The sequence below is a fragment of the Cylas formicarius genome, unplaced genomic scaffold (genome assembly GCF_029955315.1).
Source record: "Cylas formicarius isolate icCylForm1 unplaced genomic scaffold, icCylForm1.1 PGA_scaffold_5__7_contigs__length_24384050, whole genome shotgun sequence".
Lineage (NCBI taxonomy): Eukaryota > Metazoa > Arthropoda > Insecta > Coleoptera > Brentidae > Cylas > Cylas formicarius.
In genome coordinates, this window is record NW_026844341.1 from 21,070,376 (window position 1) to 21,096,632 (window position 26,257).

General features: G+C 42.8%; 3 protein-coding genes across 3 annotated transcripts in view; 2 read left to right on the forward strand and 1 right to left on the reverse strand.

The window, feature by feature from the left end:
• Positions 1–11,370, forward strand: part of LOC132702557 (E3 ubiquitin-protein ligase UBR4) — a 30,054-nt gene extending 18,684 nt beyond the window's left edge. Inside the window, exons 24-29 of the mRNA XM_060671267.1 lie at positions 1,699–1,873; positions 1,940–6,860; positions 6,922–7,602; positions 10,445–10,603; positions 10,656–10,971; positions 11,030–11,370. Of these exons, the coding sequence (XP_060527250.1) occupies positions 1,699–1,873; positions 1,940–6,860; positions 6,922–7,602; positions 10,445–10,603; positions 10,656–10,971; positions 11,030–11,254 (6,477 nt within the window). The 3' untranslated portion in view covers positions 11,255–11,370. The remainder of the gene's footprint in view (positions 1–1,698; positions 1,874–1,939; positions 6,861–6,921; positions 7,603–10,444; positions 10,604–10,655; positions 10,972–11,029) is intronic.
• A 901-nt stretch (positions 11,371–12,271) lies between these two features.
• On the forward strand, positions 12,272–12,776 carry LOC132702079 (cytochrome c oxidase assembly protein COX16 homolog, mitochondrial). Its single transcript, XM_060670495.1, has 2 exons — positions 12,272–12,466; positions 12,517–12,776. Exons 1-2 carry the CDS (start codon positions 12,348–12,350, stop codon positions 12,689–12,691), a joined length of 294 nt encoding a protein of 97 aa, XP_060526478.1. The 5' UTR covers positions 12,272–12,347; the 3' UTR covers positions 12,692–12,776.
• Positions 12,777–13,823: 1,047 nt separating this feature from the next.
• The window catches only part of LOC132702077 (mothers against decapentaplegic homolog 6), a 55,185-nt gene continuing 42,751 nt past the window's right edge, over positions 13,824–26,257 (reverse strand). The window contains exons 5-7 of the mRNA XM_060670494.1: positions 17,736–17,948; positions 15,243–15,501; positions 13,824–15,178 (exon numbers count right to left, since the gene is read on the reverse strand). Of these exons, the coding sequence (XP_060526477.1) occupies positions 15,082–15,178; positions 15,243–15,501; positions 17,736–17,948 (569 nt within the window). The 3' untranslated portion in view covers positions 13,824–15,081. The remainder of the gene's footprint in view (positions 15,179–15,242; positions 15,502–17,735; positions 17,949–26,257) is intronic.

Sequence of the window (26,257 nt, forward strand, 5' to 3'; positions counted from 1 at the left end):
TGATTGTAGGGCTGGACATTCTACGATGAAAGCCCTATTAAGGGTCTGGGAGAGTTTGGTCAAAATGATATGTTAAAAAGATTAGAATAGTACGGAAACTTCTGGAAAGTTTCATTGGGACGATGAAACCTTAGCTTGCAAAAGTTCGCCGTAAATAAAGTTCTATTTCCGTTTCTAATATAAGACTTGAGGAAGACAGTAGTGAAAAAAAAAGAAAAAAAACAAAAATAGTCTGTCACCCAAATTAAATGAAAATGCAAATAAATACGTGGGCGGTAGAAATAAAAAAAAAAGTAATATTAGTGGCTATAAATATAAAGCAAAACGGACCAATTGCAAGACCAATGAGGGAAAACAAAAATATGTGTCAATGATTGATGATGAAATCTTCAAAAATTTTGTTAATCCTTCTATATATGCTTTTGACCAATAGCAAAAAAAAGGCTCTTCCTTGCTTCCAAAACGAGGTCCATCCTCAATTCAAACCGAATCAAACGGGATTCTGCCTGCATAGAATTATGAAAAATATGTACGAGGTTAGCGCCAAAATTTCCCGGCATAGATGCAGCTCCAGTGTCACGATAAAACTTTGTTTTGGCTGTAAAAAAAAATTGAAGTCTTGCGTCAAATAGTTTTTTATTGACAGCATTTTAAACAGGACGTGTCCGAAAAAATGTCACAAATAACGCAAATTGGCTATCATAAAGTTTTTGACAAAAGAAGGGTTAGCATCTAAAATTATTAAAGAAAGGCTGGACGGTGTGTACAGCCAAAGTTCTGGTCGACTAGTGGAGGTCATAACGGAAGATATTCTTGAGATTGTGGAAGAGGTGTTATTGAGTGATCGGCGTTTAAAGGTCAAGGAAATCTCAGAAATTACTAAGCTTTCTGATACAAATGTTCGTCAAATCTTGCATGATCATCTAGATATGCATAAGGTTAGTGCAAGATGGGTTCCTAAAAATCTTTCGGCTATTCAAAAACAACGCCATGTCGCGTGTGCGCGGTCTTTTTTGGAACTCTGTGGGCCGGAACCGAAGCATGTAATAGAAACCCTTGTGACGGGAGATGAAACTGTGGTTCTCTATTATGATCCTCTATCGAAAAAAGAATCAATTAATGGAGTTGCGTCGTAAGGGTGAAGCACCTCCAAAAAAATTCAGTTTGCCAGTCAACAAAAAAGGTGATGGCCACGATCTTTTGGGATTATGAAGGAATTTTTTTGATAGATTTTAAAGAAACTAGTACCACTGTCACAACATTTTAACATAAACGTACTGACGAAAACTGACCAGAGGCGTGCGTCTTTTGCACGATAAGGCACCTGTCCATACTACTGGTGTTGCACAAGCTGCCATTTTAGAGTGTGGGTTCCAACAGATAGATTATCCTCTCTATAGTCAAGATATGGCACCCAGCGATTATTATTTGTTTGGATGTTTGAAAAAGTACTTACGTGGACGGCGGTTTAACGACGAAGTTGAGTTAAAAGAGGCTGTTTTACCTCATTTTGCAGACAAACCAAAAGGATATTTTGTTAAAGAGATGTAATAAGGGTATTGAAGTTAAGGGGGATTATATTGAAAAATAATAAAAAATTGTTACTCTACTTTGTTTCTTTTATATTCAAGCCAGGAAATTTTGGCGCTGCCCTCGTAAATATTTTTCTCTACTTATTTTGCGTCAACTAATCGCTAGGTGGTGCTGCAACTAACCGGCGATTTGGATGGCCAATCCGAGCGCGACCGCAACTGTCTCAATTCGTTACTGCAAGCCATCTACGAGGAACTTCAATTCGATCGGGACGCCGGCCAAACCATATGCGTGAGGTCGAAGACCGGCGAGGTCCACCTGCTGTTCCTCAAATTGATTTGTAAGTGTTCGCGATCGCGGAGAACCGCCACCGCCCTCTAACGCATATCGTTCGCCCCCTCTCCAGCCAATTTACTGCAGAGGAACAAATCGGCGTCGACCACGAAGACTGGCCCCACCGACAAAGCGAACTTTGTACCGCGTACCGCCGCCACGTCCCTCCACAAGGCGGGCATCATTAACTACTGCCTCAAGATCGCGCAAACGTTGCTCGCCGATTATTGGAAGAAGCAGTCGCAAGAAGAATCAGGTGGCGCGCCCTCTATCGGCACCTTATTAAAGCCTCACTTGGCCCGCCCCCTGCCCGACATGATGCCGTTTTTCCCCAAGGCGCACCTGAAAGAGAACTCCACCGACATATTCGCCAATTACACGCACCTGCTCACCGAAATCGTCCTCAGGCTGCCCTACCAGGTGCAGCGATTGTCCGACGTCGTCGAATCCGTCACCGTCTCATTCGACGGGCCGTGGTACAAGTACCTCTGCGAGTACATGATGGCGTCGCTTCCGCCGGCGTCGCGACGCAACGCCCGCAAACTCCTGCTCTACATCTGCGGCAACAAGGAGAAATACAGACAGCTGCGGGACCTGCACACCCTCAAGACCCACATCAGGGGCGTGAAGCGGTGCTGCGCGACCGGCGGCTACCAGCAGGACACAGACTTGCAGCACGCGCTCGGCCTACCGTACGACTCGTTGGTCGAACTGGTCGAGCATCTAAAGGCCTGCCAGGACATCGCGTTGTTTCGCACGGGTAACTGGCAGCGGTTCTGCATGCACACCGACGACGTGCTCGCCTTTTTGCTCCGGGTCAGCTTCCTGCTGGACGACGGCGTCGCGCCGACCATCCTGCAGCTTCTCGCCAGCGCTCTCGTCGTCAACGCGAATCAGCCCAAAAAGACGGACGGGAGCGGCAAAAGCGGCGCCCGAAAGGAGCGCGAGAAATCCGACGATTCTGGGGTGGAGGCGTTGTTCGAGGAGTCCAACTGCGTCGCCCTCGTCGAGCAGATCAATCGGCAGGTTTCGAAAGAGATCCTCGCGCGTTTCGTGAAAACTTTCACGCTGGAAAATAACACGACGACGGTCAGGTGGCAAGCGCACGGTCTGGTGCTCGCCGTCTACAAAAACTCGAAACCCAGCGAGCAGGAAACTCTGCTCCAGCTGCTGTGGCAGCTGTGGCCCCTGTTGCCCGCTTACGGCAAAAAAGCCGCGCAGTTCGTCGACCTGTTGGGTTATTTTTCGCTCAAGTACACCGAGAAGAAGGAGGGCGCGGGCAAGATCGACGAGTACGTCGAGAAGGCGGTCGCGGTGCTCAGGGCGCAGAACGAGATGCTCGCGCATCACGCGAACGCTAGCCTCTACGCGCACATGTCTCAGTTCGTCGACCTCGACGGTTACTACTTGGAATCGGAACCGTGTCTCGTGTGCAATAACCCCGAGGTGCCGTTCTCGTCGATTAAGCTGTCGTCGGTGAAGGTGGACTCGAAGTTTACCACCACCACCCAAATCGTCAAGCTCTTGAGCAGTCACATAATCAGCAAGATCACCGTGCGCATCGGAGATCTGAAAAAAACCAAGATGGTGCGCACGGTCAACATTTATTACAACAACCGGACGGTACAGGCGGTGGTCGAGCTGAAAAACAAGCCCGCCCTCTGGCACAAGGCGAAGAAGGTGACGCTGCAGTCGGGCCAGACGGAAGTGAAGATCGAGTTCCCGTTGCCGATAGTCGCGTGCAATTTGATGATCGAGTACGCCGATTTCTACGAGAACATCCAAGCGAGCTCCGAGACGCTCCAGTGCCCGAGGTGCAGCGCGTCTGTGCCCGCGAATCCGGGCGTCTGCGCCAATTGCGGCGAGAACGTGTTCCAATGTCACAAGTGTCGCGCGATCAACTACGACGAGAAGGATCCGTTCCTTTGTCACGCGTGCGGCTTTTGCAAGTACGCCAAGTTCGATTTTACGCTGCAGGCGAAGCCCTGCTGCGCGGTAGAACCGATCGAGAACGACGAGGACCGCAAAAAGACCGTCTCCGCTATTAACACACTGCTCGAAAAGGCCGATCGTCTCTACAAGCAACTCATCGCCAACAAACCGACCCTCGAGTCCCTCGTGCTGAAAATAACCGAACACAGGACCGACAAAAAAGCGGAGGAGGCCGTTCCGGGGACCGCTGCGCAGAACGCCGTCGGCGCCGCCCAAATGTCGCAAGTGAAGGTGAACAAGACGATCCAGATGCTCGCCCAGCAGTACTGCACTGAGTGCAAGACGTCGTTCGAGGAGCTAAGCAAGATCATACAGAAGGTGCTCGCGTCCCGCAAGGAACTGGTCATGTACGAGCGGAAACACCACGACATGGACCTGCCGGAGTCGACGTCGGTGTTTGACGATCTGAACGTCGCCGCGACGGTGCCGTGCGTCGCGAATAAATGCTACGGATGCGCGACGGCCGCGACCGAACACTGTCTCACCCTGCTCCGCGCCCTGGCTTTGAACAAAACGACCAGGCAGACTCTGTGCTCGTACGGACTGATCCAGGAACTGGTTTGGAACAACCTGCGCAAGGGCAACGTCCACAACCAGGAAGACGTGCGACTTTTGCTCTGCACTCTGACCAGGGACAACCCGGAGGCGACGGAAGACCTGTGCGACCTCCTCATGCGGCACATCACGAACAGCTTGGACGGTCACATCAACGGCACCGACTTGGGCGCCAATATCCGGCACGAGATAGCGCTGCTGGCCGCCATGGTGCAGAAGGAGGACGACTGCTGGGAGCTGAAGCTCAGCTGCATGATGAGTCTGTTTTTGAAGGCGTGCGAGGATTCGAGGAGCCCGTTGGTGATGGAGTCGGTCATTTTGCCATGCTTGAAGATCATACAGAGCTTGATAAAGGTATCGGGCGCCGCTACCGCCGGATCGAAGAAATCCTCCAAGGACAAGGACAAAGGTGGCAAAACGGCGCCCGTCAAGTCGGCACCCCCGAAAGCTCCGGTTGAGGTGCGCAAATTCCTGAACAAAGATTCCGCCCATTCGTTCGACGGGTGGAAATCGAGGGTAGCGAAAAAGTGCGAAGCGAAAACCGTGCCCGGAAATAAGGCGGAAGTACGGAAGCTGTACCTGACAGAAAAGTACGCGAGGAAGTGGTGCAGGGGTCGTGCGAAAGACCGCCCACCGTTAAGCGCCGTCTCATGGCTGGAAACTGTACTTTTCAACGCGAGTTCTAGGCAAGCACGGACCGTCGCCTGCAGCATCATCGAGGTTATGTGCGACGATTACGAACGGAAGAAGCAGGTCATCACGTTGCTGACCTGCTTTTTGTCAAAGCTGAGCGAGGCGGGAGAAAGTGCCGCCGAATTTTTGACTCTGTATCAGAATCTGATCCGGGAGGTGCCGTGGAAGCAATATCTAACGGTCAAGGGTCTGCTCTTGGTGCTAGCCAACTTGATGACGCTCGAGATAGAGCAGCTCCACCGCCTCGAGGCGACTACTCTGACCTCGGACCTGGCCCAGGGCTACGCCTTGAACCAGCTAACGGAGCTGCTAGCGTCGTTCCTCGAAGATCAAACAATTCGTAGACAGTACAAAGGAAGACTGGTGGGGGCGGTTCTCAACGGGTATTTGTCTTTGAGGCGCCTGGTCGTTCAACGGACCAGGCTAATAGACGACACCCAAGAGAAGCTCCTAGAACTGCTGGAAGAGATGACCACCGGCACGGAAGAAGAAACCAAAGCTTTTATGTCAGTCTGCATCGAGACAGTCGAGCGGTACAGCCTCCAAGACATCTTGACGCCCGTGTTCATATTCGAGAGGTTGTGTTCAATCATCTACCCAGAAGAGAACGACATTGGCGAGTTCTTCCTCACCCTAGAGAAAGATCCGCAGCAAGAAGATTTTCTCCAGGGTCGGATGCTCGGAAATCCTTATTCAAGCACGGAAGCGGGTCTGGGGCCGTTGATGAGGAACGTCAAGAACAAGATCTGCCAGGATTGCGAACTGGTCGCTCTGCTAGAGGACGACAACGGCATGGAGTTGCTCGTAAACAATAAGATAATGAGCCTAGACTTGCCCGTCAAGGACGTCTATAAAAAGGTGTGGCTCGCGGAGGGCGGCGACCACGAGGCCATGAGGGTTGTGTACCGCATGCGCGGCCTCCTAGGTGACGCCACCGAGGAATTCATAGAGACCCTGGACAACAAAGGTCAAAACGCTGTCGACAACGAGGAGGTGTTCAAGATGGCCAACGTGCTCGCGGAGTGTGGCGGCCTTAAGGTCATGGTGACCCGTCTGGGATCGATTCAAAACGTGTGGCGGGCCAAGCCGCTGCTCCAGGTGCTCCTAAAGCTGTTCCGTCTCAGCATCAAGGTCAACAAGTGTCAGGAGGAGCTCATCGAGCCGGAACTGAGGGCCATGGAGGTGTTTCTACGGATCCTTCAGCTGTGCTTGGAGAAAGACACCGATGCCACGCAGCCGGCGGTCGTCGAACAGCTGCTCGACATCATGGAGGCGCTGCTGTCGAAAGCGACCGCTAAACCGCTCGAGCGTTTCGAGCAACTTTCGGTGACTTTCGGCGGTCCCGAATACGTCAAGTCATTGCTGTCGTTCACCACGCATCCGACCATTAAAAACAACGCGTCGGTGCTCGAGCACCTGACGAGGGTGTTGGCCGCCCTGGTCTACGGGAACAACGACAAAATGGAGATCCTGTTGAGTCACTTTAGGGCGGTGCTCGAGTTTAACGTGTACGATTTCGAGCACACGCCGGAAGACCAGCAGCGGCTCGAGATGTTCTGCATGCTCACTAACAGCATCGAAAGGAACGCGATCGGCAACACCCTGAAGGACTACATATTGTCCCTGAACATAGTGAAGGACGCGCTCGAGTACATCACTATGCACGCGCCCTGCGTCAAACCCACCCTGCTCAGGACTGACAGCGACGAATTGAAAGATTTTATATCGAAACCGGCGTTGAAGTATATCTTAAGGTTAGTAGTTTCGAGTACGTTTAAACTACTGTACGGTACCCGATAACCATTTTCTTCGCAGGTTCTTGACCGGTCTGGCTCATAGCCACGAAAACACCCAGCTGGAGATCGCCAAGGCGGACACCATACCGATCGTCCACCGTTTGGAGCAGGTTTCATCCGACGAGCACGTCGGATCGCTGGCGGAGAACCTTCTGGAAGCGTTGTGCACCAATCCGACGGTAGCCGAACAGATCGAGCAAGTCCGAGAGTTCACCAGGTCGGAAAAGAAGAGGCTAGCGATGGCGATGCGGGAGAAGCAGCTCGGCCAGCTGGGAATGAGGACCAACGACAAGGGACAGGTGACCGCGAAATCGACGATCTTGCAGCAGATGGAGGAGCTGGGCGAGGAGTCGGGTCTCGTATGTTGCATATGTCGCGAGGGCTACAAGTACCAGCCGACCAAGGTGCTCGGCATCTATACGTTCACGAAACGCTGCAATATCGAGGAATTCGAGACCAAGCAGCGCAAGACGGTCGGCTACTCGACGGTCACCCACTTTAATGTCGTCCACATCGACTGCCACATGAGCGCCGTGCGTCTGGCGCGCGCCAGAGACGAGTGGGAGAGCGCTGCGCTGCAAAACGCCAACACCAAATGCAACGGGCTGTTGCCGCTGTGGGGCCCCCAAGTGCCCGAATCCGCGTTCGCGAGCTGTCTCGCGCGCCATAACACTTATTTGCAGGAGAGCACCAATCACAGGTGAGGCATTCTAACCATAATACACACTAATTCTTCTTTACTCGCCTTCTTCATTACTGATGGTTGGCGACATGACGGCAAATTCTTCTCTATTTCTTGCCGTTCTCAATCGGGTGCATGTGTCTGATATCTTGTCCACTCTCTTATGTTTTTAAGGCACGAACATTTTCGTCTACCGGGACCCCTCCTGCCCTCTACCTTTCCTTCCATGACTAGTCTCAAAAGTTGATATTTTTCTCCTCTATTGGAGTACAGTATATTCGTATATTGGGTCGTAAGTTTTGATTTCTGCTGACGACCATCACCTTTGTTTTTAATATATTTATTGTCACGCCATGAAGATCACGTGATTGTAAGCCGGATGGCCGTGTCGTCTGCATAGCGTATATTGTTAAATATTTTATCGTTCTCCTTTTGCCAATTTCGCTGTTCTCTAATGCTAGTTGAACTATATACTCGGATACGGTGTCACCAAACCGAACGAACCCAGTCTGTTCCCAACATCATTTTTTTATTAGTTTAATGTCTTCGTAGCCTAGTCTCTGTGCTAAATGTTGAATGTTTGATGCGATCAAACGCCTTTTTATAGTCAATGCAACAAAGGTAAACGTCGTTTCTCTGAGCGCTTCCCTAGTCCCAAGTCCTAATCGGAATCCAAATTGTTCGGGACTTATATTTGGTTCGCATTTCAAATAGATACGGCGACGTAATATTTTTAGCATAATTTTTAAAGTACGGCCCATTGAATTAATTAATCAAGAGGGAAAGTTCTGGAACTCTACACTCTGTTAAAGAAGTTGGCGAGTTGCTAGAGATTTTCTTGATCCAACAATTTCAACACTTCTCTTTCCCGCTCTTAGTTGATTTTATTGCTGCATTTACTTCTGAAGTTCAGATATTTGTTATCGATTCGTTGTCATGTTGTATTTCAGGTTCCATCTGACCCATTCTTACTCGCTCGATTGTTCTTATGGCCGTGTTGTTTGTTTAATCGCCATATTTAGTGGTTCAGTTATTTCTCTGCGGACTTCTGGATTCGTCAGTTTTTCCAAATTAGGTCTTCATTGTATATAATGTTTGGTTTTGCTAAGATTTTCTTCTTGGCATGATTCTACCAGAAGATCGCTTCGTTAATTTTTTTCACTCAGGCGCACTAATTAATTAAAAAAACCACAAATGGGAGGTGAGAAGAAAAGAAAGCGGACCATGAATTACATTACATTTAGAAACAATATATATAGTCAATCTCAATTATATCTCACAAACCAGCAACTTGGTTAAAGTTTTGGACACATTTGATATATTGTTACTCCTATTGCCCATGCCAAAGAGTAGGAATCACTTTTTGACACAATTCAGGTTCTATGCCGGCTATGTCGCATCTAATCACCTGTTTCAGCTCTGGAATAGTGTTTGGTTTATTTCTATACAGTCTGCTTTTTAGATACCCAAAAAAAAATCTAGGGGAGTAAGATCACATGATCGCGGCGGCCAATTGATATCGCCGTTACGTGAGATAATCCGACCAGGAAACTTGCCCCGCAGCAATTGCATCGTTTCTCTGGATGTGTGACAAGTGGCGCCATCCTGTTGGAATCACAAATTTTCAATGTCCATACCTTCCAACTGCTCCCAGAAAAAATCAGATATCGTGTTTTGATAGCGAACACCATTAACCGTAACAGCGTTCTCCGCATTATCCTCGAAAAAAAAAGGGCCAATTATTCCTCCGCACCAAACAGTCGCTTTTTGAGGATGCATTGCTATTTGAACAATCTCTCAAAAATATTTCAGATTGTAATGTGGAAACACTTACTGAATCACCCGTTCGAAGTGAGATTTAATAGATGAATATTCCAATTTACTCCCTATAAACGTGGTGTAAACAAGTTTAAGGGTGAAGATGTTGAACAGACTTCGCGCATTTTAGATATGAGATCAATGAAAGTAAAATTAGCGTCGAACACCCAGATCTCTGAACGTGCCACACCTCTCCAAAATATAGTCGAACAGTATGGGAAGATTATTGCTCCAGTTTTGTGATTCGTTGCAATCATTTTGTTTGGGCCGTGTCCAGAAATTTTATTTCATCAGCGAACATCAAATGCGCTTTAACTTAATTGATAAACCGTTGATGAAAATTAAAAAAAAATAAGGGACTTGTATTAATAAAAACTCTATATTCAATGAAAAGTTGCCTGCTGTGGAGATACGATTCCACTAAAATCAATAATTTGATCAAACGCTTTCTGGATAACTATGTATACAACATCGACTTATCGGTTTTTGACCAAAACTTCTGAAATATACCGAGTAATATACAGAATGTTAACAGTAGCAATATATTAATTTATTTGGAGTAATTTTTCCCGAAGTTACACAAAATTGCAATATGTTGGTAGTTTTTAATATCTTCAAAATTAGCCAGACTTATTTTTCGATATCTCTGGATTATAAGAAGAAGTGGCTCGATAAATGATCTTAATGGAATCATTCACAACGACGCTGGGGATATTGTTCACTCCAGCTGTCGTTTGGGGTTTTCATTTTTTTTTGATGCTATGTTAATGGCCTCTGAAATGGATCGAGTCCGAGCAACGTGATTAAAATTAGAACGAAAAAATACACTTGAAAAGAAATAGTCGATCTTAATAATATGCGTAAAAAACACATTATTGGCTTTTCTAAATTTAAACTGCGTTTATCGGATGCAACATTTATAATGTTATCAACAAACTCAAATTCAATATCCAAAGCGGTGTGGTAAATATCACGCGGTACGTTTGATCTCCTCGGAAAAGCTAAGAGGACATTTGAACTACTCAAGGATCGTTTATCGCAGGGACATCGGCCACAGCTCGACGATCCACGACCTGAAACTATTGCTGCTCAGATTCGCGCAGGAAAAACCATTCCACGAGGACACGGGCGGCGGCGGTCCGCAGAGCAACCTCCACATGGTACCGTACCTGATCCACGTGGGTCTGTATGTGATTAACACGTATGTAGGACGGGGCGTGGTCGTTCCGGTCGTTAGGATTGACTTTTTCTAGAACCAGGGTGTACTCGCGAGAGTCCGCCACGTTGGCTTCGTACACGACTGGCGAGCTGACCGTCGAGTCCGCGTACGTCGCAGAAGGTCCCCTTTACATGGCCACCATGGCGTTGTTCCTTAAGAGCAGGACCGAATGGAACAAAGACAAGCTCGCCCACCTCACGCGGCTTATTGTCACCGCGCACGCGCGCAACACGCAGCCCAGCGGTCCGGGCACCGGGTTGACAGACAAAACGATCAAGGACTACAGCGTCTACAAGCCGTACCTGGTGTTCTTCGGCCTTATCGACGGGATTTACGAGTTCTTCTTCAAGGTAAAGTTGGGCAATTAGCGTCGGAGGTCCGGGGGTTTTAGCGGGTTAGCGTTTCTAGGACGTCGAAGGCGAACAAGACCAGTGGCCCAACAATTTGGCCGACTATATACGTCACAACGACGAAGCGTTGATGAGGGCGTCCGAAAACCTACTAGGCTACTATAACCAGGACTTGCTTCCGTGCGCTTCTCTGGACGAGTTTTTCGACGTCGTCCGTCTGTTAGACGCGGTCCAGAACGACCCGGAGGACTACCTAGGTACGGTCTTAAACCGTGTAAAATAAATTGTAAAGAAAATTCACAAAAGGCTGTTTTTAATATATTTTATGCTTGCTGATAGTCGAATCAAATTTACTCTGTTGTACTAAATTAATGTATCTACCTATAAATTAAATCTTATTGGAGTTGATAAACGTTTTATTTCGCAGTCGGTTCGGTTAAATCAAATGATTCCCGGCGGCGGGTCGTAAATCCCAATCCCAATTTTTTACTTGATTTGGTGTTTAATGAACACCTCGGATATTTAAGGAGCATTGTGAATAAACAATGCAATGTAAAATTTCACTATTTTTATTTTGGAAGTTGTATTCTATAATACCATCTGAATATATTTTATTTAGTAAATTTTTGAATATTATGATATAGTTTTGGAGTGAAAGCAATTTTTTCGAGCAAAATGTGTTTGTTTTTGGGGAATTTTTGTTTTTACACTTAGCAAACGTAGTTTTATAAATGTTCTGACACTATTAATTAACTGACTAAACTTTATGGAAAAATATTTATCCCGTAGCTGGTGGGAGCATAAGGAAAACTAAAATCAAGGGACATGGAGATGTGCAGGGCTTTAAGTACTATATAAAATCCAGTATTATTTTTTCGGTTCTATAAAACCAACATATTGTTCATTAGGATTATTTTGACTATCTGATGAAGTCAAATTACCGGGCTCCCTTCACTTAAATTTTTTAAGTATTTTTTCTCGAGAAATTTTAATTTTCTTGATAAGTCTTCTGGAGTATTTATTGGACCTTTATTCCGCTTAGATTTTTTCTGTCCAATATTTAGTATCACATAATTTTGAAAAGTGAAACTAAACACTTCACTTATAAGTTTATGAAAATAAACCTATTTATTTTGCTGTAATTTTTATAAAAAAAAATACCTATAGAAATTGCGCCGTGTCTACCGAACTTTTTACACGAAAAGGGGTCGAAAACCACAGAATACGCCAAAAGAAAGCAGAGACTGAATGTTCAGACGTCGTTTCTGTTGGTGGCGTTACGTAGATTAAATTTTCGCATTCTGCGCTTCTAACCTACAAAATGTATACAAAAATAATGCGAGCCAAATAAAGTTCCCCACAAAATTACATGCCAAATGACTTTGAGTAGGTCACTGGAGCAGCTTTTTAAGCGAAAATCGGTGAAATACGGCATACCGTTCCTTCTATTGGTGGTGGGCGGTTCCTTCGGATTAAAGCACTTTGCCAGTTTGAGGTAAACAATCCCAAAGTTCTTTGGGTTGATTTTTAGGGATCGTTTTCCAGGTTTGAGTATAGGAAGGTGACGCTGATCACGCCTGAGATAGCGAAAGAGCTTGGGATCGAATTGAAAAAGCCAGGCACTCTAGAATCTGAGTATGAGAAAATAAAAGACATGGATATTGATAACTGGAAGCAGGTCCGCGGGCCCAGACCGTGGGAGCAAAATGAACAGAGCTGAATTGTCTCGGTTCTGTCGTGATGATATTTTCGCTATAGTTGTTATTTATAATTTTAGAAAGTGGAAAATATAGTTGGAAAAAATATGGTATTGATTTCCATTTTCTTACTTTAAATATGTTATAAGTTTTTCGGAACTGAACTGAAATAAAATAGACACAAAACTTCGAAACAAAGTTTCTATCTACGGCACTGGTAGGGTAGAATATTTTAAAGCGGAAAAGAACCAATCTAAAATCTAACCTCACATCGTCATTTTGTCGTGAGCATTGCACATGGCGGTGTAAATTCTGCCCGCGATCGTCAGAATCCTTGGTAATCGTCCCAAAAAACTTGATTAAATTTATTTGTGTAAAGGTTTTAAAGTGTGTAATCGTTGTCGCCCCGCAGTGTTTGTTTTCCAAGCCGGTTAAAGGTCGGATGAGCCGAGGAAGGCCGTTTTTTTGGCATCGGTCAAAATACTTTTTTTTTGAGAACCAACTAAGTACCAGACCCATCTCTTACGAAGGTATCCTTTAGAAATTTTGAAACAATTGGAAGTAAAAGAAGAACCTCACGTCGTATAATATATCTAATAATTTTACAGCAAAAAAAGTATTGTGTATTTTGGAGGGAAAACAATGTTTTATTTTTACCACATCCTTAGATAATAAATCATTTTTCTTCGCGGACTGTTAGGTAACGGAGATAATCAGAATGTTTTTTTGTTAAGTTAGCGATCTCATAATCATTTTATTTTTCTATGGTTGGTAGTTGCCAGCCGCCTGTAATTTGTAACAAGTTCCTTCATTTTGTGTAGCAATTTGAATAAAGTGTTTATTAGTAGACCAACAAGAGAAGCCATCAAGGTAATTAAGTTGTTACTTGTAGATTTTTTTGCCTGTTTGGTCTGCAAAGCTGTTAGAGGATAAATGTCACCAAATGACATTAAATTTTAAAAGCCGCATTTTAATGGACTCAGTAATGCTATGCATGATCTGCCGCATCACAGATGGCGCCGGATACATATTGATTTTTATTGGAATTGATAGGAACAGCGACACTTCAAATGGTTTGCAAATTTCAAAACTTCGATATCGCTAGTTTGATGTTGCAGGAAGCAGAAAAACAAGGTATTTAATTAATTTGTTTATTTATAAATATTAAGGTCCCTTCGTGCGAAACCTTTAAGTGATAGCCCTTGCCTTTGTAGCAATTTTATATTTTCGTCTGATTTGCAAAAATAACTAGTCATGGGGCTGGTGTGCACCAACAAGGGATCGCACGAAGAGCATAGAGGACAATTTGCCCTAGAAGTGCTACAAAGGCATCCGTAGGTAATATTTACAGTTATTTACAAAATTTCGAATATTATTGACGTGATTGTCACACATAATAACAGAAACAAACAAAAGGAAAACGGAGGATACAAAGCATTTGAAAATTTCGTAACCGAATACGAATAATAGGAAACCGAAATAATACAAGTTACACTTTTTTCTTTCCTAAAAAATAGTACATACAACGTGGACTAATAAAGAAAAAACAAATTATCGTCGTTAGGTATACAATATAGTACATATTATACTTTTTAATTACTTTTCGATAAATATTTGCTGTTATTTTCTTTGAAGGCACTATAATTTAAACGGCATTTTTTAAATGGACCTTTCAGCATGTTCAGTAGCAATATATCGTGACTAGAAGAACCTTATACTAACAAGACGCATTTTCCTCGACATAGAAAAATATTCTCTCAATATAAGTACCTTATTTGCTCGATCGAAGTGCACTTTTCGACTGGTAGCGAAGGCACCGTCAAGGAAACGCTTCGAGAATTACCTTTGCGGGCCGCTCGTCTCGATCGCCAAACGCAAAACGGTGGTCAATTTCGGTGAATTCGCGAACATAAAAATTTATTGGCGGTCGACGGTGGCGGTGTTTTGCAAAGACCAAAATGAAATTTTTTTAAAATTTGAAAATGGTCCCTCGCAACTACGAGACTATAGAAGAGTCTTTCGTTTAAAGCACCAAAATACACTTATACTTATATAACCTTAAATTGACATCTCGCTAGGTTCGGAGATGGGATAAGGCATGCTTTGGGGGTGGGGATATTCCTGAAATAATGTATTTCTTGCAAAGAAGTGGCAGAGGAGAATTTGATTCCGCTTACACGTGTAATTAGTACGCTTTCGTTCACGAGTACAAAAATACAAAATAAAAACCAGGACGGATCAGACCATCGCGTCTTCCTCGAACCCTCTCTCGGTGATGCCTCCAGCCTTGTTCACCGGCGCGCTTTGATTCACTATTTGTAAAATCCGCCCGCACCATTTTTTTTTAAATAAAGAAAACCACTTTGCACCTCGGCATGAACAGTTCGAAACCGCGCCACGCCCCTCGTTCCGATCACCTACAGGGCGACAACAGTATTTCTAACCAGCACGGACAGGAGGTAATCTCCTGCCGTGTGTAACCGGTGCCCCATCCTTTCACGAAACTGATCCTGCAACAAGGAAAAAGGCGGATTAGGCTTTGGTGTTCTCCGAGGCTCTCGCCGCGGTCCTCACCTTATCGAATTCGGATCGGGGGCGGGTCCGTGGAAGCGTACCAGGTTGCCCCACCCGTAGTCCTGCGGGTGGGAGCCGGTCGCCCTCGAAGGGTCGTAGACGCATATGCAGGTCTCGGCAGGTACTTTGATGGGCTGGGGGACCGCACCAGGTCCCGAACCAACCTCGTTCTCCAGGTACAACGACGTGACGAACACGGGAAATTCGGAACGGTTGTAGAGCCAGACGCAGCCGTCCGGTTCCCGGCTAAGGGTCACGCCTGGAACCAAAAAGAAAACCACTCTGTTAGGGAAAACAAGAACCTTTTGCAGCTATTGGAAAAATTGATTACTATTTGATGCTGATTTACGCAGAGGTGGTTGCAAGAAGTTACCAATATTGGCACTCCTGAATTTTAGTTGAGATTATCATGTTTTTTTTTTTATCCTCTGGTGGAGATGCAGTTCTAGAGTAACGAATTGTGTGTCTGGTTTATGATAAAATTCAAACCAGGTGTTATTTTAAGTAAAATTTGAACTTGCTCCTTAACTTGTAGAGGATGGTTGCTACACATATTTTCTCAATTTCAAAGCCTCATTACTTTTTGTTCAACCCTGTATTATATTTTTGGAAAAAAACCAGCTTGACAAGTTACTCGCTGAAACTATTTCTTAAAATATAGAAGAATATACAGGATATGCGAAGAAAGAGTAGCGGAAACGCAGTTTGGCTTTATGAAAGAGATGCTTTGTTTAGTCTGCAAGTGCTGTTCCAGCGATGCCCTGATGTAAACTGTGACGTATATGTTTGCTTTATCGATTATGAGAAAGCGTTCGATAAGGTACAACACGAGAGGATGACGCAAGTATTGAAGAATATTGGAACTTATACTGGAATCAAACAGCTATCATAAAGTCTGATACAGCAAGTCAATGCCATTGCTATACAAAGTGGCGTTAGACAGGGATGTATTCTTGTACTCGGAGAAAATATTCGGTACAGCCTTGAAAAATATCGACAATGGAAATCTACTGAACGGAGAACGTATTAACAACATTCGATATGCAGACGACACTGCTGATAGCTTGAATGACTTGCAAGAGTTAATGAATAGGATAAACGACGCTAGTGACCAGAATAGAGAAAAGAGAAAGCAAAGCAAGTCTTTATCAAAATGTCAAAGCTTTTTAAAAGCCACAATCTAGACCTGAACATCAAAATCAGACTCTTAAGAATACTTTTTCATGACACTCCTCTACGGAGTGGAGCCGACACAAAAAAGGCTGGAAGCATTTTGGCTGTAGCGAAGAATTCTGGTGAGAATGAACAAGGAAAAAGAAGTGATAAAATAATATAAATACCTATAGAGAAGAAAACTTGAGTATCTAAGCCATAAAATGCGAAACGGTACGGTAAGAGAGGACCTGGAAGACGAAGAACCACTGAATTATTCAGAGCAGCTGTGAACAAGAAAGATCGCTAATATTCAAAACGACTAGGCACCTGAAGAAGAATGTCTGAAGCATCATCATTGTGTGGAGATCCAATGTCGCATAGAAAGAGCTGGAAGCACTTTCACTTCAATGAAAAACCTAGTCACCAACGGAAAGGTGAAAAAACGAATAGTAAACTGCTACATATATCCGGTGCTTGGTATGGAGTATACAGTTGGACAATATCGGATGCTATGTAGAAAGGAATTAATGCCTTTGAGATGTGGATTTACGCAAGAATCCCGAAGATACCTTGGACTGATCACACAACAAATAATTAAGTCCTAAACAGAATGAGATGCCAGCCACAACTCTTACTCATAATTAAAAAAACGTAAACGTAGAAGGAATGAGAGGACCGGATAGAAGGAGAATCTCCTTGTTGGCAAACGTTCGCAAATAGTATGGTACTATCTCCACCGAGCTATTCGGATGTGCTGCCAGTAAAATTCGAATAACGATGATGATCGCTAACATCCGACACGGATAAGGCATGAGAAGAAGAAGAAAAATCTAGAATTCCATTATTTCGGGTTCTTGTGGAGTGATGGCTTGTCTTTGCATCGAATTCTGGGTTATATAAGTACTGAAGTTCATGAGAATAACAGTTAAAGGTTATTTTCACCTTTTTCTACCTTCAGTCACATACGAGCAGATGCACTTGTCCTGGTTTTTGGGTTATGTATAGACTCATAGATATGAAGATGACATTTAAGAGACCCTTTTTTATCTTTGGCCCATTGTGTTCTTATAAGAATGACATTTTGCTGCATTTTGCGAAGCTGGATAATCTAAAACTACATTGTTTCGCGTTGTATCATGAGTCCTACCAGAATAGTAGTAGTTAGGGGTTGCATAAGATTCTTTTTTACGTTTGGTTAGTTGTTTCGTGGTCTTGTGTATTGTCTGCCATGAAGAGATGGTTTATGGTTTAGCAAAAACCATGTTTAATGATTATCGAGTGAAGTTAGCTAAATCTAGTAAAGCTATCGTCTCTAGCACGTTAACTGTGGAGTTTTACCTAAACCGATCTTGGACCTCGTGGTCTTCGACGCTTCGGTAGGTCTCTGGTTCTGCGGAGACAGCGCCTCCAGACTAAGACCATCCATACCGTAAGGCACGTGTCCGAACACGTTCACAGCCCTCGGCTCGACAGGGAAAAGGGGACCCACCCGTTCCTGGAGCTCCCAGTACGCCACCTTGCACCATTCGAGGGGATTCGTCATGCGCACATCTGAAACAACAAGTCTTTTTTAAAAGAGTTGACACGCTGTTTGCGCACATCATCAAATAACACGTTTGTTTTGAACTCCTTTTCACCATGGCCGTTAGAGGGCGCTCTACGCGCTGCTACTTCTGACGGCTTCGAATGATCGCAATTTTTCCTCAGTGTAATTTTTTAAGCAACATAACAAACATTAAAACTTATCATTCAAAAAACCGTGTTTATTAATTTTCAGAAAGTGGTTCCCGGAATGCGAAAATAGCACTGAGAAAAAAGTTACGGTTGTTATAAACCATCAGAGCGGGCCTTGTATTTCGGAAAGTGTGGCAACGCCGTATGCAAATCGCATGACGTGCATATTGGCCGTATCCCTAAGGACCGGTTTAACTTAAATGTTGTGTGCTGGTTAGGGCATTTAGCTCCAGGTTACCTTAAAAATATTAATCATTTTATTTGAAATTTGAACATATCGATTAAAGTGATGTTGATGGTGATTTTTCCGATGTTTAGGAATACCGCAAGATTTGAAGGCCACCATAATATCCTCTTTTTTACATTTCTGGTGAATTCTTTTATCTAATCATATTTTTAAACAAATCTAAATCTTGCATTATGCTGGCATAATTTTCAAGAGGTTCTGTAAACATTTGTTAAACATTTTGGCTCGTAATTATAATCTTTCTCGACAAACTCGAGTGTAGGTGGGTATATTGTTAAGATTGTACTTAAAAAAAAAACGCATATTTTTTATTTTTATTTTCTGTTTTTCATTCCTACGTATATAGAATTAAACAAAACAGCACCCGTTTTAAAAGCTTAAGCTGGGAAAAATGTTATTTGGTATGGAATCAGAAATGGTAATGGGGATGCTTGTTGGAACAAACCTATAGCCGACGCGCGTTCAGAAATGGCACTGGAATGCTGATTTTCGGAACAAATCTACAGTATACCGCATCAGAAACGTTATGCGTACGCTTGTGGGAACGAACCTAAAGTATACGTAAACTTAGATACGTGCGTGGAGTCACGACGCGAGGTAGCGATCCGTCGACTTTTCGGCGGCAAGGTCGCGTCGATTAGGATGCGTTCGCGGCGATTTTCCGGGCGCGATAAGGGCCGCACGCCGCTGGCCGCTGCGTCGCCGTCGTCGCCGCCGGAGGCGTTAAACGACTATAAAATAACCGACTGCGCAAAAAAAAATGAACGACACCCGTATAACATTGGAATAATGGGAATATTATGTTTATTAAAGTTGTTTACTATTACCGATGCAAATTCAAGTCGGCGCCGGTGCCGTTTAAAAATAGATTTCGTCGGCGACCGGATTTCTGTGACGATTTCCGATGGACAGAGCACACGATAAGGTTGAGACGACCAGCGCCTCGCTATCTACCGCGCAGCGAATCACCCTGTATGTTACCGTTTTAGTGGGGTTACTTTCGATTATTCGGTCCTTCGAGCCGGATTCTGACCGGTGCACAGTGGAACAAAACAGACATTTTGTTGAACATTGGCCAATATTACTTAAATAGTATATAAGCTAAGATAACATAAGTAAAAGCAAAATACTAACGATTATCAGCTGTCTATAAATTCATCCAACATATTAAAAAGCTATATAAGCAATATAACTTTCTATTATATTCTACTGTATTATACGTACTTTACTATATTCTTTTTATTATATTCCACCACCACCGGACAAGTCTAACAAATCTAAACCTTCTAATCCGACATAATCCGAATTTTCAACGTTTATGACTTGTTTTCCGTCAAATTGTTATTGTGTTGGATCTTAGTGAATAGATAGTGTCTTTTAGTGACATAACTGTTCCTGGTTTTCGCTGTTTTCTCCATACACGCCGGTAACCAGGCCGGATGAATCCGGAGGTTCATTTTTTATAGTATCGAAAAAAAAATCGTCGACGAGTACCAGTTAGTCGGTGATCAATACGAATCGTTAACCTTATTTGTATTAAAGTTAAAAAAAAAAAATGTAAATTGTTAACCCTGCCCGTATTAATTGAACTCTAGTAGTGACTGGCCGAATGATCTTAGCGGTCGTGGCCAATACAACTAAAGAAGAAGAAGAAATTGCCGTATTCAGTTTTCGATTGTCCCAAAAAAAATGTGAGCCACGTCCAACATGTCACATGGCCTCTCATGGAGAATCGTTCAATAACCAAAAGTTATTCGTGTTTTTCGCAAAATTAATTTTACAAAGACCTCTCTGCAAACCTCAATTGACTTGGTTACGTCATAAGGTACCTAAGGAACGTTTAAATTCCATATTTGACCGATTGTAATTATGAGGGTCACTATACTATTCAATTAGTTTTATCGCTCCATCAATCGTATTGAATATACAGAGCATTTAAAAAAAAATGTTCCTCTAATTTCTAGAATTTTTTAAAAATAAGGTTAGTTGTTGTGTCCGGCATTTTTTTACACATTCTGAAACGAACGTTATTTTAAATTAAATGCTCACGTTTTTTGAAAGAAACTCTGCCCTATTCGTAATATGGCGTGAAGAATATTTCTGAAAATACGAAAAAAAAAAATGCACTCGCATAGTTGGCAACGCGAACCTCGTTCGCAAAAAAAAACACTCGTATTAATGGACCCATAAACCAAAAACATTTTAAACATTTTAAAAAGGTGTCTCCCATTTTATCCGCGCCGTCGTTTATCGTGCGCGTCGCGGCGCACAGTTTCCTAGAATATCCAATTTATCATTTCTCGTCAAACGGCGGTCGGTCGGGAACTGCCAAAACCGTTGACGAGTCCCGTGGGATTTTTTCACCGCCGCCGCCCCCCGTAGATTTCGGATTTTTTTCCCGAGAGCATTAAAAAAATAAAATTATTATCGACGTTATTTATTTTGACGTTTATCGCGACTGCGACCGGGCGTCTGCCAAAATTACAAAGTAACAAGCGTGCACCGTGTAATACTCGTTATATGACAAATGGAAAAATCGTTGTGTAGTTTTTCTTTTTTTGAACGCACTCCAAGAACTGTTGTCGCATGCGAACCCGGACCAACGGACATTGTGTAAAAATCAAGCGCGAGAATTAGGCATCCGTCACATTTAGACGCGCTGAACGGGTGTAAAATAAGTTTCATGGGAATTGGATAACGGCCGTTGTTAGAAAACTCGAATTTCTATAAATATCCTTTAAATTTGAAAATATACTTTACTGATATTTGTTCTTGACTAATGTGCACTAATATGTATTTACAGGCGAGGAAGCCGCATTTTTTAAATTACACAACCCCTATCGAACGTTTTTCGCGAATTTGAAACGCTACCGTCATCACATTAATTTTTAGGCATTTCTCAAAAATATGTACTAAAATAATATTTTTCTACGCCCGTCTGTAAAACACCCAATTGCGCACCGATCTAGACACTTCGGACATTTCCGGGATTTTACCGTACGGGTTTGGGAGCAATCGGATGACATTTATAATTTAAGTTTCCCTCGGATTCGTGGGAAACGAAACTGACATGGTAAAGTGGCGCTTCCCGTACTCTCGATCGGTACGTAATTGAGTATTTTACAGACGGGATTAGAAAAAATTATTTTAATACGTATTTTTGAGAAATGATTAAAAAAAAATGTGATGGCGGTAGCGTCTGAAACTAGCGCAAAACGTTCGATAGGAGTTGTGTAACTTAAAAAATGCGGCTCCCTCGCCTGTACCAAAGTTGCGAAGGCCCCGTACATTAACTATCGAACGGGTGTATACTTAAAAACCAGTTTGAAATCGCTGCTGCTCCTCGGCCCGCTGCGACGTAGAAAAAAAGGACGCGGTCAGCGAAAAACAAAAGATGAGCGGGACCACACAAGCAGAAAGAGAGAGGTGGTGGTGGTGGTACATCATGCAAATATTGCACCGAGCAAGATGATGTAATTATTATGACGGTGATGGTTAACTTCGGACCGGGGGGAGTAGCCACGTCGATGACGTCTCCTCGTCAGTTTAATCCAGTGGCGGCGGGTGAATAACAAACTTGGAATACCGACTACGGGAACGGTAGCGCAGCTCTTGCTCTGAAACAAAGGAGATTCTACCGCATTCTGTGCCGGACCGTTACGTCCGCCATTTTTCCGAACGATCACGCGTAATAATGAAATATTTTCCCATCGCAATTAGGTCGAAAAAACCAAATATGGCAGTAATTCCGTAAACTGACCACTAGTTAAAATGTCGATTCACGGATGGCCGGGTACGAGTAACATACGAACCGCAGGATGTCGATATGACTGTGACAAATTGCGATTCCCAGCGTTATCGATATTGGCCATAATTTGTCGTTCAATTTGGATTTGGATCGTTTAATTATCCAAACTACAGGAGACGAAATGATCTAAATAAATAAAATATAAGTTTACTTTAACCAGGAAAATCTCAAGTGCTAAAAATTCCAGGGAAAAAAGCAGCAGCGAGAGAGAAAGGAGATTGTATTTTCCTTCAATTCCTTCCTTCCTTCAACATTTAATTGCATAAAATTACTGTCAATTGCCCATCGCCCTCATACAGTGCTTCGAACCGTTTCAACATGAAAAGGCCGAAGATCATCATCAAAAATCGATTTGTAATAACACTTATCGACTTAAAACAAAAATGATAGTTTTTGAGGAATTGTGATTCTGACAAGCTATAACTCGGAAAATATTACGATTTCGCATTTTACCATTATTTTAGTACGTTGAATCTTTCCTGCAAGTTTCCGAACTCCATTTTCCGAAGACCCTGTAGTATGCTGAATATATGAATTGCCTTATGAATAGGAACGGCAAAACTGGCGTTCTGCAGAAACAAAAACGTACTCGTTTCGAGGAGTCTTCAACGATAGCATGAGTGGTCCACAAAGGAAATAGTTAGAAGAGGACGAACGCCATAACGTTGTTAAAGACGCACATACGGGCGAATTAGCATTTTTGGCGAAAACGGTTGTAGCAGGTGACGAGCGTGAACCGCCACTCCACCCCGCGGGGGCAGGTGTTTCCGCCCGTATACCTTCGGCCAGGTCGGTTTGTGACGTCATCGGCGCGACATGGCGCCCCGCGTCCATCCGTCGGCGCCACGGATGCACGCTGATCGATCACAAACACCTGCTTCGCCCCCGCGCCGCCGCTCGACGTCTGCCCTCCCCCCCTCCCCACCCACGCTCGCAGTTAACGACACCCGCGGTTCTGTGTTTGGTTTAATGCCGCCGCGCAGCTGTCTCTTTGACTTTTAAGGTATTTGCGGGGTGCGTTCGGGTAATAACACATTTTCCTATAAACAAAAGCTTGACAAAATGACAATTTCGAGAAGTGTTATAATCCCGGAAGCCATACAGTAGATGAGCAACTAGTTGGATTTAGAGGTCGTTGTTCATACACTATAAATATGGAACCAAACTTGGGAAAAATTAATAATACAGCAGAAAAGAATCAAGAATCAAAGCGAAAGAGTCGTCTTAGATCTTACCTAGGAATCGGATATGACATAACCATAGATAATTTCTTTACAAGTTTGTCCCTAGCAGATAAACCATTAGAGAAACAAATGACTCGTTGCGGAACATTACGAAAAAATAAATCTTATATACCCGAAGACTCTAGCCAAAACCTTATAAACCCATTTTTTCGTCGATGTTTGGTTTTCGGAAACAACATACAATTGTGTCCTATGCGCCTAGCAAGAACAAGGCCGTCCTTATGTTGTCTACGGAGCATCATGATGATTCGGTTGCGGGAGAAAATGCGAAGTACAAGCCTGACATAATACTTCATTATACTAAAACAAAAGGTGCTGTAGACACTACCGATAAAATCCTAAAAGAATATTCAGCTCGTCGAATTAGTAACGGATGGACTAACTAACTTGGACAACTCCTATGATGACAATACCTGCAGACCGCAGACCAGTGTTGGGCGTGACTTTTTTTATTTTATTTTGATTTTTATTATTATTTTAAAGCCACTATAAACAATACGGTACAATTGACACACTAATTATTCGTCAGGACCCGATTTTTGCAAGAAAATTTCTGTCGTGACCTGTTTTTTTTTTCGATCTATATATTGTCGTTGTCGAATACGTCTCGCGTATTTAGTTGGTGGTTTGTCAAAGGAATGAAACCAATGAAAACTAGAGCATTGGGTGCAAACATTTAAATGGCTGGAAAACGACAGATCCAAATAAATCTGGGTGTCGAGCAATTTGTAAAATCTGCACGAATGAAATTCATAGAATAGTTCAAAATACAGGCCGGTAAATAATATTTTGTTTTATTATTACTTATTTCTTTTTAATTTTGCTTTCCATATCGTAAAAGGTATGGTATTAACAAAAAATCATTTGGTATAAATTTATCAATTATTTTTTTAGGCACTCGAATGTCGCTTCACGGTTCTGCAACCTTTGTAAGTCTAAACCAAGAAGAGTTCTAAACAAAGAAAAAGATAAAAAAAACTGAAAATCAGCCTAATTCGAGCAGTTTCGTAAGGAAAAGATTGGCAAACAAATACCAAAGGCAATTTCACCAATCGGGTTTTGATAAAAAGAATATACCTTCCTTCTATCGTATCTTGTTCACTATTTACAGACTTTATCAAGGATATTGACGTTTTTGTAAATAGACAGTTTTTTTAAGCGTCTTGTTTAATGAACCCTTTGCTTATTGAACACATTCATACACATATTTCACAATTTTTTTGCGCAAACTTTGATTTTTATTATTATTAACAAAATCAATAATCATTGAATGTCGCTTGGCAGTTATGTAACTTTTTAAAATCTCCACAAAGTTGAAACAAAGAGTTCCAAACAAAGAAAAAGAAAAAAATGAAAATGAGCCTAATTTGAGTAGTTCCGCAATGCGAACACCAACATTTAAAAAAGAAAAGATCGACAAACAAATAGCAAAGACAATTTTTGTTATTAATTCGAGCTTTCGATACATGGAAAACTCTGAAGTAAAAAAAGCTATTCACACTTATTAAGACCTGGTTATACGCCGTCATCAAGAAAAACGTTATCAACAAGCCTTTAAAATATTTTTCTTCTCAGTCACGACAATATGTGAACATGTCCATATGGACTGAAGATGGACGAGCGCTTCTTTACGAAAAAAATTGATACTTCGGGAATACTTCGTACTTCACAATATTTGCCCTAATTTTTAATTTTTTTATGTAAATCACTGACTGCGAGGTAAAATCTATTGTGATAGATAATGCAGCACTCAAAAGTTATAAATATTTTGAATTTACTGTGCAAAGACTTGTAGTAAACATGTAGCCCAAATTGTTAAGTATTTTCGTGATAACCATGCAGCCAGGGCGAAATTCAGCCAAGCAGGAACAATGCTTCAGTCCTTCCGAGTGATGTGCGATGGAATAGCGTTGCTGATTGTTTAAAGATGTACGTCATTCAGTGTGATATATTATTAAAAATCTATAAAGAAAAAAACCAAATTGATTCGACCATTTACCAAAAGGTGGCAAATATTGGGCTTAAACATGCGGCACAAGAATATTTAAATATTTTAAAATCAATATCATTTGCTCTTGATAATTTGCAGATGCTGTAGAACAGTGGAAAAATTTACAATATGTTTTCGACAATATTGTAGAATTACCTTTATCAGAAATACAAAAAGTCAGGATCGACATAAGCAGGCACTCACGCCATATCAATTTATAGCCTATACAAACAATTAATAATTTATATGGAAACACTGGACTTTTGTGATATTTGTTGTGTTTTACTGTTTATTTATGACAATATTTTTACGTTGCCCCTTTTGTGTGTTTTTTAAAAAAAGTTAAAATGTATAGTGGGAATTGCGTAAAAAATTAATATCACCGGATCATAGGAGAAATTGCGAACAAAGGAATTGTGCAAAACGTGCCTTTAATTTCAGACAACTTGCATAATTTCTATAACCTAGTGGAAGATGTATAAACAACGGTGGTAGTTTGTAATTTTAGAATTCACAATTTTTAAAAAAGAACGATTTTCAAAACTGAGTTCCTTGAGAATCGGTAAATTGGGGAACTCTTGATGGGAATTGTGACCTAACAACCGAAACGCTTGTGTTCCGTTTTCGAGTGAAACGCGCGAAACGCTTGGAAATCGGCCATCAATTAGTTTTCTAATATGCGCGGGGCCAGGCGGCCGAAGGATGATCAATCAATCTGGCGCCTCCGCGGTCCCGAAATAACGCGATCAATGATAGAAATCAAGGCGTCCGTGAAATGACAGATCGTATTTTTAACTGGGCTTATCTAATCTGGGCAATATAAATAAATCTATACGC

Bases quoted from the DNA above. Each gene is read 5' to 3' on its own strand.
- LOC132702079 (XM_060670495.1), top strand. From the start codon at position 12,348: ATGACTTTGAGTAGGTCACTGGAGCAGCTTTTTAAGCGAAAATCGGTG. The intron at 12,467-12,516 runs GTAAACAATCCC...ATCGTTTTCCAG, and splicing joins AAGCACTTTGCCAGTTTGAG to GTTTGAGTATAGGAAGGTGA.